The sequence below is a fragment of the Melanerpes formicivorus genome, unplaced genomic scaffold, assembly GCF_026170545.1.
Source record: "Melanerpes formicivorus ecotype bairdi unplaced genomic scaffold, bMelFor1.0.p_v2 SCAF_38, whole genome shotgun sequence".
NCBI classification, from domain to species: Eukaryota; Metazoa; Chordata; class Aves; order Piciformes; family Picidae; genus Melanerpes; species Melanerpes formicivorus.
Window position 1 is genome coordinate 4,821,053 of NW_027142390.1, and position 12,309 is coordinate 4,833,361.

Sequence of the window (12,309 nt, forward strand, 5' to 3'; positions counted from 1 at the left end):
GCTTTGAACTGAAAGGTAGTAGATTTAGAGTGGATTTAAGGAAGGTCTTCACTGGTATGGCTGCAAGGTTGGGCATCTTCAGGCCCCATTTCTGAAGCTTTCCAGCTGGGCACCTCTGAGATGTCCTCACAGTCTTCGTTGTCTTGTCACTGGGTGCTGACTGTAAGGAAACATGATCCAAGCTGTTAAGGCCACCTAAACTAAGGGTTCACCTAAATACAATGAGCAGTGGCCAGTGTATAAGAAGAAGCCTCTGCCAGGCACAGGAGATGGCTGTCCTGGCTTTGCTGGGACAGAACCACAGGCCAGCCATGGGCTGCTGGCCATTAGCTGCCAGGAGAGCTGACTCAGGTTGCTCACAAGTCATTCCAGACCATAAACATCACACAGTATAAAGAGAGCAGTTTGCTGAGGAGAGAGGAGCTTTCTGCTTGAGCTCCTTGCCTGGACTCCTGCTGACCCTGTTTCTCTTCCCTCTGCCCTTGAAGACTGCTTTCCTCTTCCGTGTGGCTGCTGGACCTTTGCTGGGCTGAGAATAACTTCATGTGCTTTGTACTGACATCGATATCGTTCTGGTTATGTGATTTAATCCATTGTCATTCCAACCTGTGGGGCTTCTTTCCTTTTCCCCAGCTCCACTGAGCTCATTTGGTGGTAGAGCAACTGCTGCAGTTTATCCCCAGACACAAGCTAAATGCAGACAGTGGCCCGAGACAGGGAAAACCTCGGGCAAAGGCAGGAGGATTCCTTCGACCTTCTGCTTTCTGTAGTGCCATTGGAGTAGAGAGCTGGAGCATGCTGCTGGCTTTCTGGAGAGCAGAAAGATAGATGGGAAGCTGCTCAGCAGGGGGCTGCTGTGTCTTGCTCTTCTCCCTCTTCTCTTCTCCTTGGCCCCCCCTCCCTGGGCTACTGTCATGCATAAACAACAGCTTCAGTAGGAATAATCCTTTCTCCTGACACCTCCTGGCCCAAAGCAGCTGGGATTCCCTCACACAATCATTGAGGCTGGAAAAGACCTCTGAGATCATCAAGTCCAGCCTATGACCTAGCACCACCACATCAGCTAAACCATGTCACCAAGTGCCACATTCAATCTGTCCTTAAAGACCTCCAGTGATGCTGACTCCACCAGCTCCCTGGGCAGTCCATCCCAGTGCCTAATCAGCCTTTCTGTGAGGAAGTGCTTCCTAACATCCAACCTAAACCTGCCCTGGTGCAGCTTCAGACCATGCCCTCTTGTCCTGTCACTGGTTGCCTGGGGGAAGAGCCTGACCCTCACCTGACTACAACTTCCTTTTAGCTAGTTGTAGAGAATGATAAGGTCCCCTCTAAGTTTCCTCTTCTCCAGGCTGAACAGCCCTGCTCCCTCAGCCTTTCCTTGGATGCCTCTCCCTGAAGCCCCCTCACCAGTCTCACCAACCCCTATCCTCTGGCTGTTATCCCCCAGACTCCACTCTGCAGCTGTTCTCCTTGGCTCCTTTGCCCTCAAGCTTCAGCAGCAGAGCTAACAGCCTTACACCTCACATAGTGGCCCCACCAGGAGTTAGCCCCTGCCCTGGGCCACCAGATACACAGGCTGGGACAAGGAAGACATGGGAAGGGCAAGCAGGACTGTGGGGCTTAGGCTGAGGGCTATGCAGAGCCAGGCTGCCCTCAGCACCACGCTGTCTGCCTGCATCTGCACCCAGCCATTGACACCCACACCAGATGAGGATGCAGGATTGCCTGGGATGAGGTGGGATGAGGTGGGACAGCAGGGCAGGAAGCAATGGATGGGATAGGGGGACAAGATGGGATAGTCTGAGGCAGAGGAGGACAAGATAGGATGGAAGACAGAGAATGGGCTGGAGGATGGAGTGGGGTAGGACTGGATGAGAGCCCATCTGGGGATTTGCAGCCTCTGGGCTGCTCCTGGCCATCTCCTCTGGGACCTTGCAGTTGTCCTTTAGCACAGGAAAGACTTTCAGCTGGGGGTGGCTGTGCTGGCAAGGTGCAAAATGGAGGCCACCCCTCACTCCCTGTCACTGTTTGGGCAAGCTTAAAAATCAGCAAGCACAGAAGGTGAGCAGGATCTGAAGGAGAAGGGTGAAGCAGCTTGTCAAACAGCGCTGGCAGTGGCAGCCCAGGACTGCTAGTGTTTAAATGCAGAGGGAGCTCTCTGGCACAGAGGCTGCTCCCTGTGCACCAGCAACCAGCATCCTCCGTGCCAAAGGGAAACTCATCTGGGCTTGGGGTGTTGCTGGGGGGTTTTGGTCTGTTTCCTAAACACTCTCTCTCTCCCCCATTTATTTTCCTATGCTTTCCAGCCATCTTCCCAATCATCAATCTCATGGGGGGCCCTGCCCTGGTGCAAAACTTCACAGGCTCATTGAGCTTGTTGACACCCAGGCTGTCCTGGTGCAGGGAGCTATTCCACTGGGAAACCTGCTCAGGACACCGTAGTAAATCAAAGGCTCTATCCAAATGGCAGCTGACATTCTCTGGGCAGAGGAGCTGGCAGGCAGCAGCTCTCAGTGGCTGTGTTACAGCTGGGATAAGCTTCCCTACTTTTCCAACAGGATCCAGTGCTGGGCAATTCATACCCCAGAGCCAAGCTGGAGTTGGACTTCGGATGTTGGTCATTTTTGGGGATGCTGAAGAGCTCTGGCAGGGTAGTGGCTCACCACTGAGGGGGATGTGGGGTCTGGTTTCCCTCCTAGGAGCATGGGAATGTCTGCCTTGCCCTGGGCAAGGGGTATGAGGGATGTGGGCAGACCCTGTAGCCTTCCTAACTCTTCTCTTGGTTCAGCATCCTCTCTCCCTCCTTCCCTCCCCCTCAGCAGGCAGGGATTCCTCACAGCCAAGAGAGCAGCCTTCCCCAGGCAGTGGCAGAGCAGCCTTGCAACCCCAGCCCTAAAAAAAGGGAAGCAGGGCTGAGCAGGGAGGCTGCCTCCCACAGCCAGCTCTGGCTCTAGGCATTGCTGGGGGGGGGGGGGGGGGGGAAACATTAAAACTGTGCCAGGCACTCAAGGGTTGTCCCAAACCCCTGTGGCAACAGCAGGCAGGCCGTGGTGGTCGCTGGCTCCCTGCCTGAAACGTCCAAGCAATCTGCTTTGCAGCTCCGGTGCTCCCAGCTGCTAACTGTCCCACCCTGGGGAGCCCAGGGGACTTCCAAGGAGCAGCAGAGTGTTTTAAAAATACTTTATTCTTTAGAAAATACAGCGTTCAGTACAGTGTGCTCTGCTCCCCCCAGCCTCACTCCCCCCACCGCCCGCTCCGCCGAGGTCAAGGCAACATCGGCACGCTCATCGTCACAGCAGGAAAGCAGAGGGCAGGTGCCACCAGCCCTGTTTCCATCTCCCTGGGCAGGCAAGCGGCTTTCCAGCCCTCCCTAGTACCCAGCAGCAAGGTGCTCTCCCCCAGAGCCCCCAGTGAGGCCTAACTCACAGCAACAAGCTTGGCCCTCGGAGCCAACGATGGCCCTTGGTGGTTGGGGATGTCCCCAAGGGGGCAGGCAGGGGCTGTCACACTTCCCCACACGAGGATTTGGGATAGCCCATGTAATTGTTAAGACATGGGGCTTCCCTTAGACCAGAGCCAGCAGCAAACCCAGGGGGTGATGGTGGGGGTCAGGGCACGTGGAGGGAAGACACCAAGGCTTGAGGTCCCCTCAGCTTCCATCCTAAATAGGGATGGGGTTGAGGTCAAAAGGGGATGCAAGCATCGCCCAAAGGCAGAATGACCTTTCCCCAGGGTGAGGCTGAGCTCAGTACGCAGGGGAGACCTTCTGCCTCCCACTGGCCAGTCCCACAGACACATCTGTGCCACTACAACTCACCTCACAGTGAGGGGTCCTGCCCGCACCCTCAAGGGGTGCAGGATCACTCCAGGTCTGGGGCAGAGGGTCCTTGCACACCGTGAGTGGGACAGAGGAGCACAATCTGGGGGCCGGGGGAGCAGGGAAAGAAGCATTTTCTCTTTTCAGACAGGAATCCTCGACGCCACCCCCTTCCCTTTGCATAGTGCAGCTTGCAGGCACGTGTGTCCTTCAGTCACCCAGGGGCACCGACAGCAGCGGCTTTGACCCCAGGGGGAACAGGAGCAAGGCTGGGGAGCGTGGCCCTGCTGCTCCTGTCCTCCGCCGGCAGCCCCGGGGCTTGAACAAGGACGCAGGGAAAAGAGACACCGACACCCCCTGACCCCTCCCCATCGCTCTGCCCCCAGGTGTGACAAGCCATCCTGCTCTTTAAAAAAAGGAATGAGACAGGAAAAATAAAGAAAGGGAGAAGAAAAAGACTGAGATGGAGGGAAAGATCCCCAGGTCAGTGGAGAGGAAGCTGGGAAGCGCCGCAGGGATGCTGTCCGTTCACCGCCCGGTGCCGGGGATCTAACTGTCCTCGCCGTTCTCGCCTGGCCCCTTGATCAGCCTCTTCTGTCCCCGTTTGCCCACGGGCCCCTTGGGCTTGGCGAAGGCCTGCTTGAAGGCATGCTGCTTGGGGTGCACCTCCTCGTAGAGGAACTCCGCCGTCAGCTCAGCGCCATCGTCGATCTCGATCTGCGCCCAGGAGCGGCGAGAGGAGGTTAGCAGCTCCCTCTTTGGGGCACCAAGCTCCCCCCTGAGCCCATCAGCAGGGCCGAAGCAAGGCTGCAACCCAGTCCCTTGCAGATTCCCAGCACAGGTCTCTGCTCTGTCACCTCCAGATGGGCTTGCACTTACCTTCTTGGCTATCTCCAGGCAAAACTCCTGCTCCACAGTGTCCAGCAACCGGCTCTTGCAGCTGGAGTAGAGCATGCGCTCCTTGATGCTGCATTTGTACCCAGGCATGGAGTAGATAAAGACTGCAAGAGGAGAGCAGGGCTTGTGGTGTCGCCAGGGCTCATGGCACCCACATCCCACCCCAGCCCAGAGAGTCCCAGTTTCCTCAGAGGCAGAAGCGAGCCACCCCAGCCACCACTCCTCCCCAAATCTCCCCTGGCTCCGCTACATCTGCAACGCAGCGGCTGCACAAAGCCTTCATGGCAGCACCCAGAGCAGCCTGCACTGCACACAGCAGCTTCTTTTGGCACCAAAGGACTTGCCAGCAAGCAGGAACTGGCTCAAAGTCTCTTGCTGCATCAACTCAATCCCTTTCCTTGCTCCTCAACCAACCAATGGTCCAGGGAGAGCAGGGACCCGTGAAGGCTCTAACCAGCTGTCTCCAGCGCCAGGGCACTCACCGACAGACTCCAGGTAGTCTCCCTCGTGTGAGTGCTTGTACAGGAAGAAATGGTAACGAGCTGAGTCCTGGGGGATCCTCTTGGGCAGATCAGTGATCTCTGTGGGGCTTGTGTGCACCAGGTCGATGGTCTCCCGCTCCAGATCCAGCTTCTGATGGACAGAGGAAATGGGAATGAGAGGCAGCAAGCAGAGGCAGGAGGAACAGCGGAGCCATGTGAGGTACTCACCAACTGGATGTAGTTGATTTTCTTCTGCTTGAGTGCCTGGATGGCTTGCTGAGCATCCAGCTGCAAGGGGAAGGCCAGGCCCTGCAGAGTCTGGTGCTTGCTCTCCACGCTGATCTCTGTCTTCACCTGGGGATGGAGACCACCCCGAGCATCAGGACAGAGACCAGCAAAGGGTGGGGAAGGGAGACAAAGGAAAACCAGCCACAGCAAAAAGTCTTCTCATCCAAGGAGCTGCCTGACACCCAGCTCATGGGGACTACCGCATGAGACCACTGAAAGTCTGCCAGGCTCGTGGCAGAGATGCTTGTCACCATACCATCACAGCAGGACAGCACTCAGTCCCAGCCATGCAGCCCTGGACCCCTCTGCTTCACTCCCAGCAAAAAACACAACAGTTCAAACCTGATGCTTCCCAGTGATTCCCTGGCAGGGATGCTGCGACCAGTGCTGGTGTGTAACTGTCTCTGATGGTCTCTGACCACAACTTGTGGGTGATGGGGAGAGCCCTGCAATCACCATGTTCAGCTGCATGGGTGCTGAGGGAGGGCAAGCCTCTCCTCAGTGGGTTTCACCGCAGCAGCCAGGCGTCCCCTCCAGCACCGGAGCTGGGCAACTGGAGCTCCGCAGCTCGCAAAGACCCTGGCCTGCTTTCCCTGCAACCCCTGCAAGGCAGCAGCTGCTGTGTGGACCCTAAGCGAACCCCCTAGTCGATGAGACCAAACCTCACTTCAAAGAGGGAGCAGAAAGAGGTTGCAGAGACACCCCATCGCCCCAGGGGCCTCCATCCAGCCACAAGCAGGGTCCCCGCACAGGCCCGGCGGGTGCTGCGAGCCGGCAGCAGGGAGGGGAAGGGGCAGGACGCGGCAGGTGCGGAATTACCTCCTCGGGGCCCGGGGACTCTACCAGCAATGGGCAGCAGCAGCAGCCCCCCACCATCTGCCACAGAATACAGGGAGATGGCGTCACTCCAACGGCGGAGGAGCCCGTCCCACCTCCAGACACACACAGAATCACAGAACTGGCAGGGTTGGAAGGGACCTCAAGGATCATCCAGTTCCAACCCCCCTGCCATGGGCAGGGACACCTCACACTAGATCAGAGCCAGATCCCAAGGGAACACTCCAGCAACACTAACCTGGCTGCTCTGCAGCGAGTGGGAGTCCCTTTCCTCTAGGGTCATAGAACCATTGAGTGGTTTGGGTTGGAAGGGACCTTCAAAGGTCATCTAGTGCAACCTCCCTGCGGTGAGGGGGGACATCTTTAAATAGATCAGGTTGCTCAAAATCCTGTCCAACCTCATCTGGAAGGTTTCCAGGATCACTTTGGGGGATGTTGGATAAAGACAGCCCAGCTTTTTTTTTTGGTTTATTTCTAATTATTTTGATTTTCTTCCTTCTTTTCCCTCCCCCAATAGAGAAAAGGAAGGAAAAATGAAGGCATGCCAAAGAGAAACACAGGAGGTTTAGTTCCTGTCTCAAAACCAGCCTGGCAGCACCAAAGCAGCTCTCATTACAAGGCTGCCCCCTTCACTACATCAGTGGCACGTGGTACCCACAGCCTGGGCAGAGGAGGGAGCCGGTGCCCAAGGCAGAGCATGCAGAAGAACACCCCGGGGAGAAGGAGAAGCCGGGCAGCAAGCGGTCAGAGCAGCCTACCAGCTCGGTGCTCGAGTCCTGGGAACAGGAATCCTGCCAGCGTGGGGAGAGCAGACACACCGTCAGCGGCACCCCGCGCGGGGACACAGGGGGGCTCGTGTGAAACGAGAAGGGGTGGGGAGCACACCGACATGCCAGGAGGATGGAGCCATACCATCTCTCTGCTGGAGGCCAGGGAAGGCAGGTCCTGGCGGAGCAGGCAGGGAGAGCAGCAAAAAATGACAAGGGAGACATCAGTGCTGAGGATGAGCAGGAGGGAGAGGCCCTGCCCCAGCCCTGGCAGTGCCTCTGCTGATGTCACTGCACGCAGCCCGTCCCTGCCCCCTATCTCCTGCCTGCTCCCCAGTTAGGCTGGCTCCAACCCAGGGTCTGGGGTAGTGAAGGCTCCAAGCCAGGGTCAGGATGAGTTCCAGCAGTTGCAGCAACAGATTTTGGGCTGTCCTTCATGAAGCAACACATACTAAAGGAGTGAGGGCAAAGAAAACCTGCCCAAGCCTACATCCATGCCAAGCATCCTGGAGGATGAGCATGGTGTGAATGCACAGCTCTCAGGAAACAATTGCTCAGGTGTCATCTTGCTCAGGTGTCATCTGATGCCAGATGGACAAGAGGTCTGCTGTTCCACCATCCCCATGATGCCACAGCACCAGTAGGGGCCCAAGAACAAGTGAAGGATGCAGACAAAGCACACAGGCTCGCCTGGTCCTGCCCTACCGAAAGGTGTGGCACAGGGACATTGCCACTGCCAACACCTCCAGATCCTCATCCTTCTCCCTTGCAAATGCAAGGAGGCTTGGAAAGGTTACAGTAGGACTGGGAAGACCTGAGGCTGCAACACGAAACACAGTGAACTACAAGGGGTGGAAAGCTGTCCTAGCAGCATGACCTCCTCTCTGCTTCCCTCCTCACAACCATTAAAAACTGGCTCAGTGAAACGGGCTCAGGTCTGGCAAAGCCTCTGCTCTACCCACTCTCCAGTGCTGGGGGGCAGCTACAGATGACACACTGCAACAGCAAAGCCCCCTTCAGTTCCTCTTCGCTCTTCTGCCTCATCCTCCAGCTGCAAAGCCGCCTCCCTGCCTCCCTCCCTCCTCCCCGCGGCCCCAGCAGTGTGTCACGCCTGGCTCCCCTCCATGTTTCCGAGCCTGCGATCCTTCTAGAAGGACCTCCCACTTGTGGGTGTTCAAGCAGCTCAATGCCAAATGCAAAGCCATGTCTTAGCCCACGGTCTGCTGACAACTTCCAGCTCAGGGAGGCTGGCGACATCCTCCAGCTATTAAAAATAATACATACATGTGAAGCGAAGGACAAACTGCGGTGAGCCCCCACCCAGCTACCGGGCGGGAGAGGGGCTCGCAGCACGGCCTCTGCCCCTGCAGGCCTCAATCCACAGTATCATAGCATCAGTCAGGGTTGGAAGGGACCACAAGGATCATCTAGTTCCAACCCCCCTGCCATGGGCAGGGACACCCCACACTACATCAGCCTGGCCAGAGCCTCAGCCAGCCTGGGCTTAAACACCTCCAGGGACGGGGCCTCAACCACCTCCCTGGACAACCCATTCCAGGGCTTCACCACTCTCATGGGGAAGAACCTCCTTCTCACATCCAGCCTGAATCTCCCCACCTCCAGCTTCATTCCATTCCCCCTAGTCCTATCACTACCTGAGATCCTGAGAAGTCCTTCCCCAGCATTCCTGTAGCCCCCTTCAGATACTGGAAGGCCACAATGAGGTCACCTCGGAGCCTCCTCTTCTGCAGACTGAACAGCCCCAACTCCTTCAGGAGAAGCTTGGCTCAGGCAGCCTAAGACTTGCCTTACCAAAGTCTGGGCACCCTTCTGGGGGACCTGCAAACCTGAGTCCTTCCTATCTTGGTGTACAAGGCTGCTGTGCCAGCCCTGGATCTGCTGCTATGCAACCATCACCTCCCCTCCTCTTTTGCTGCTGCACTTTTCCTGCCACCCCCTCTCCAAACTGTTTGGTGGTCAAGGAGGTTCCCAGGGAGCTCCTGGCAGCTCCTTCAGAGTAAAGGCTGCAAACCAGGCTGGTGTCTCAGGGTGTCATGCACTGACAGCATTAGAGGGGAGCAGCAGCCCCAGCAGCAGCTCCAGGCAAGGGGCACAGCAAAGCACTCGCGAGCTGGTGGCTTTTAAAGGAACAATGTCCCTCATGCCACTTCCAAAATCCTGCTGGGTTGGATGAACCATGCAGAGTCCTGAACAGCTAGCAGGGGCATGGGCAGGGACACAGAAATGCTGAGGTCAGGGCCTGCCCAGCAGCTGCCTCACACCCACACTCTGCATTGCTCCCCCAAACGACGGTGCAATGCGCACACTCGCGCAGGGACCCCACAGCCTGTGCACACACCTGCAAGGACCCTGTGAGGCTGTGGGTGATGTGCCAGGCTGGAGGCATTGCTGCACTGAGCAAGGTGCTACAGGTTCAGAGTTGCTCCCACACAGCTGCTCTGGATCAAAGCCCTCTGCTTTGTGTGGCTCCAGAAACTTGCTTGAAGCTGCACTGAGTGAGCTTCCCCTGCCAAGGACCCGAGTGTGGCACCGAGCACCCGAGTCACAGCTCCCATCCCCTCCTGCTCATGCCTGAAGCTGAGCAGGCACAGTCCCTGCACCAACACACCCAGCACTTCCTGCCTTTAAATCCACAGGCAAAAATAAATCCATTTTCCTCTCCTCCTAAGTGCCAGTGAGCACTGCCCCTGGCCTGGGCTGATGCAGGGTGGCACACATATAAAAATCAGCCCCAGCCAACCCAAAGAGCAGCAGCACCTGCACCCAGGAGTCACCCCTCACAAAGGTAAGGGTGGGAAGCAGAGCATGGCAGACCAACTGCACAACCAGCACCACGGCACCACTTACCTGGGCACTCCACCCTGTGAGACACAACCTCCCACCCCCCCCCAAAACTACTTAATCCTGCAGCACTTGGCCAGCCAAGGCAATGGCACAGGCACCCAAAGGTGCCAAACAAGCCACAGAACCACCATCAGCATCCACCTCTCTCTTGTCCAAGTGTGGACATCACCTTGGATCCTCCAGCACAACTCCTGCTCAGCCCCTCCAGACTAGGAGCTGGGATAACCACACTGAAACCCCCCCAGTGGAGACCATCCCTTGGTGACATCTCCCAAGTGCCCCTCAACTCTGCTGTCCCAGGACCTGCTTTGGAAGGTGGAAATCTCCTGCTTCATCTTGGCCACTAATTAATGGCATCAGCCTGATTGTCTTCACATCTCCCAGGCAAGTCCTGACCCACCCATGAACCCCACAGGGCCAGCACAGGTAGAAGAGCAAGGGATGCTCCTCTAGACAGGAAGGGTTTCTATGATACCCAAGTCCAACCCTTCCATCCCAACAAAATCCTGCTTCCAGACTGTCTTCCCACCCAGGGAGCCAATCCTTCCCCCTGCCTTGCTGTTTTGCAGCACCACAGTGCCATAAAATACTGTCAGGGGAGGCAATGGAATTGCAGCCTTCTCTGCCACCAATCTCACCCTACCCACTTCCAACTCTTTTCCCAGCAAATAGCCCCCCAAATTTAGGCTCAACCCAGCATTTCTTTGGACAGCATCCCTCGTGTATATAGCCACAGAGGAAGAGCAGGGGAAAGGAGGCTGCTGCACCCAAAGATAAGCCCAGATCCTTCCTGCCTGCCCCACAAACTCAGGCTCAGCTCTGGCTTCTGCCCTGTACCCAGGGGCTAGAGACTGCTGCCTGCTCTCAGCCTCAGACCACCTTCTGATGGCAATTACAGCTAGAGGAGTGGAGCTCTGAGCTCACGGCCTCCAGCAGAAGGTGTCTGTAAATTCCTCTGTACGCCACCAACTTGGCCCCGAGGAGGCTTGGTCTGCTTCAGTGAGGGCAGGAGCAGGTTAAACCACAGAGCTACATGAGCATACAGTAGGAATGAGCAACCCCTTCTAGCTGGACACTCACTCCCACACCTCCAGCATCAGACACATCCCTGCACCTCACAGTCCTGGCTCCTCCTCCCCGGGCTGGTGGACGCTCACCTCATTGATGCGGATCTGCTGGAGCTCCTGTTCAGCTGCAGTCAGTGGGGCTGGGGCAGAGCAGGAGGACACATGCTTTTGGTAACCACTCAGAGACACATCCTCCTGCAGACAGAGGGACAGGGGGAAGCATCAGGGAGTGCTTAGCTCATCGGGGCTGGTTATTGCTGCAGGGTTGGATGCAGACCCAGCACAGAGGCTGCATCTGAGCAACCCAGTGGGTCTTGGTCTCTTTCCTTACCTGGAGGATCAACCCAAGCAGTGCTCTCAGATGCCTCCTTGCAAATCCCATGCTCCTTTTTAAACCATGCCCAAGACCACCCATGCTCATTCAGACCACCCTGCTCCTCCTCAGCCACTCACAGCCACTGAGGTGCAGCTCCTCCAGCTGATTAACAGAGCTTGTGAGCGTGAGCGGGAATGTCAGGACCACAGCCCCAGAGCAGCAGAGATGGGCACTGGAGCTGGAGGCAGCCACCAGAAATGCTCCCTGACTTCCATCAGCACAAGAAGCCACAGAGGTGGGCTGATGCCCAGGAGGCCCTGGCTGGGCAGCTCCCTTGTTGAAAGGCAAGGGAAAACCTGCAGTCGAGTACTGCTGCGGAAGCACAGCCAGACGACCCTGGCATGGCAGCACCTCTGGCTGCTGGAGTGACACTGCCACCACCTGGTGCTTCTGATCCCACTGAGTAAAGTTCAGAGCCTTCCTCCCTTCTCTTCCACAGTCTCCACCACAGACTGACTGCAGCAATGCAGGCAGGACAAAGCGGCAGCAGCCACCCAAGAGACTAAAGCAGTGCTGGCGACAAGCCTCCAAACACCAGCATCCCATGTCCTGCCTCACTTCAGTGCTGAGCTCAGGGTAGGCTCTCAGGTTTGAGCCCAAAAGACTGCCCAGGAAGCATCATCATACCTTCACTGTTCCAAACATCTCATCCTTTATGTGCCCCCCACCGAACTCCTTCTTCACCGTTGCTCTGGTTGCAGCATACAGCATCTTCAGCCGAACCTGGGAGGGAGCAGGGTGGCAAGTGTGGTTAGAGAGAGAGGGGATCCTGTACAGGGGGCCTGGAGAGCAGCAGCTCCACAGCTTTTTGAGATATATAGAAAAAACCCTAGTCTTATGGGTTTTGTATATACACACACATGTATATGCACACATGGAATCACAGGATCCTTCCCTTAGAAAAGGCCTTCGA

General features: G+C 56.7%; 1 protein-coding gene across 1 annotated transcript in view; it reads right to left on the minus strand.

Annotated features, from left to right (window-relative positions):
• Positions 1–3,165: 3,165 nt before the first annotated feature.
• Positions 3,166–12,309, minus strand: part of TWF2 (twinfilin actin binding protein 2) — a 28,421-nt gene continuing 19,277 nt past the window's right edge. Inside the window, exons 4-9 of the mRNA XM_068157914.1 lie at positions 12,024–12,119; positions 11,111–11,215; positions 5,425–5,550; positions 5,197–5,347; positions 4,697–4,818; positions 3,166–4,534 (exon numbers count right to left, since the gene is read on the minus strand). Coding sequence (XP_068014015.1) covers positions 4,367–4,534; positions 4,697–4,818; positions 5,197–5,347; positions 5,425–5,550; positions 11,111–11,215; positions 12,024–12,119 — 768 coding nt within the window. The 3' untranslated portion in view covers positions 3,166–4,366. The remainder of the gene's footprint in view (positions 4,535–4,696; positions 4,819–5,196; positions 5,348–5,424; positions 5,551–11,110; positions 11,216–12,023; positions 12,120–12,309) is intronic.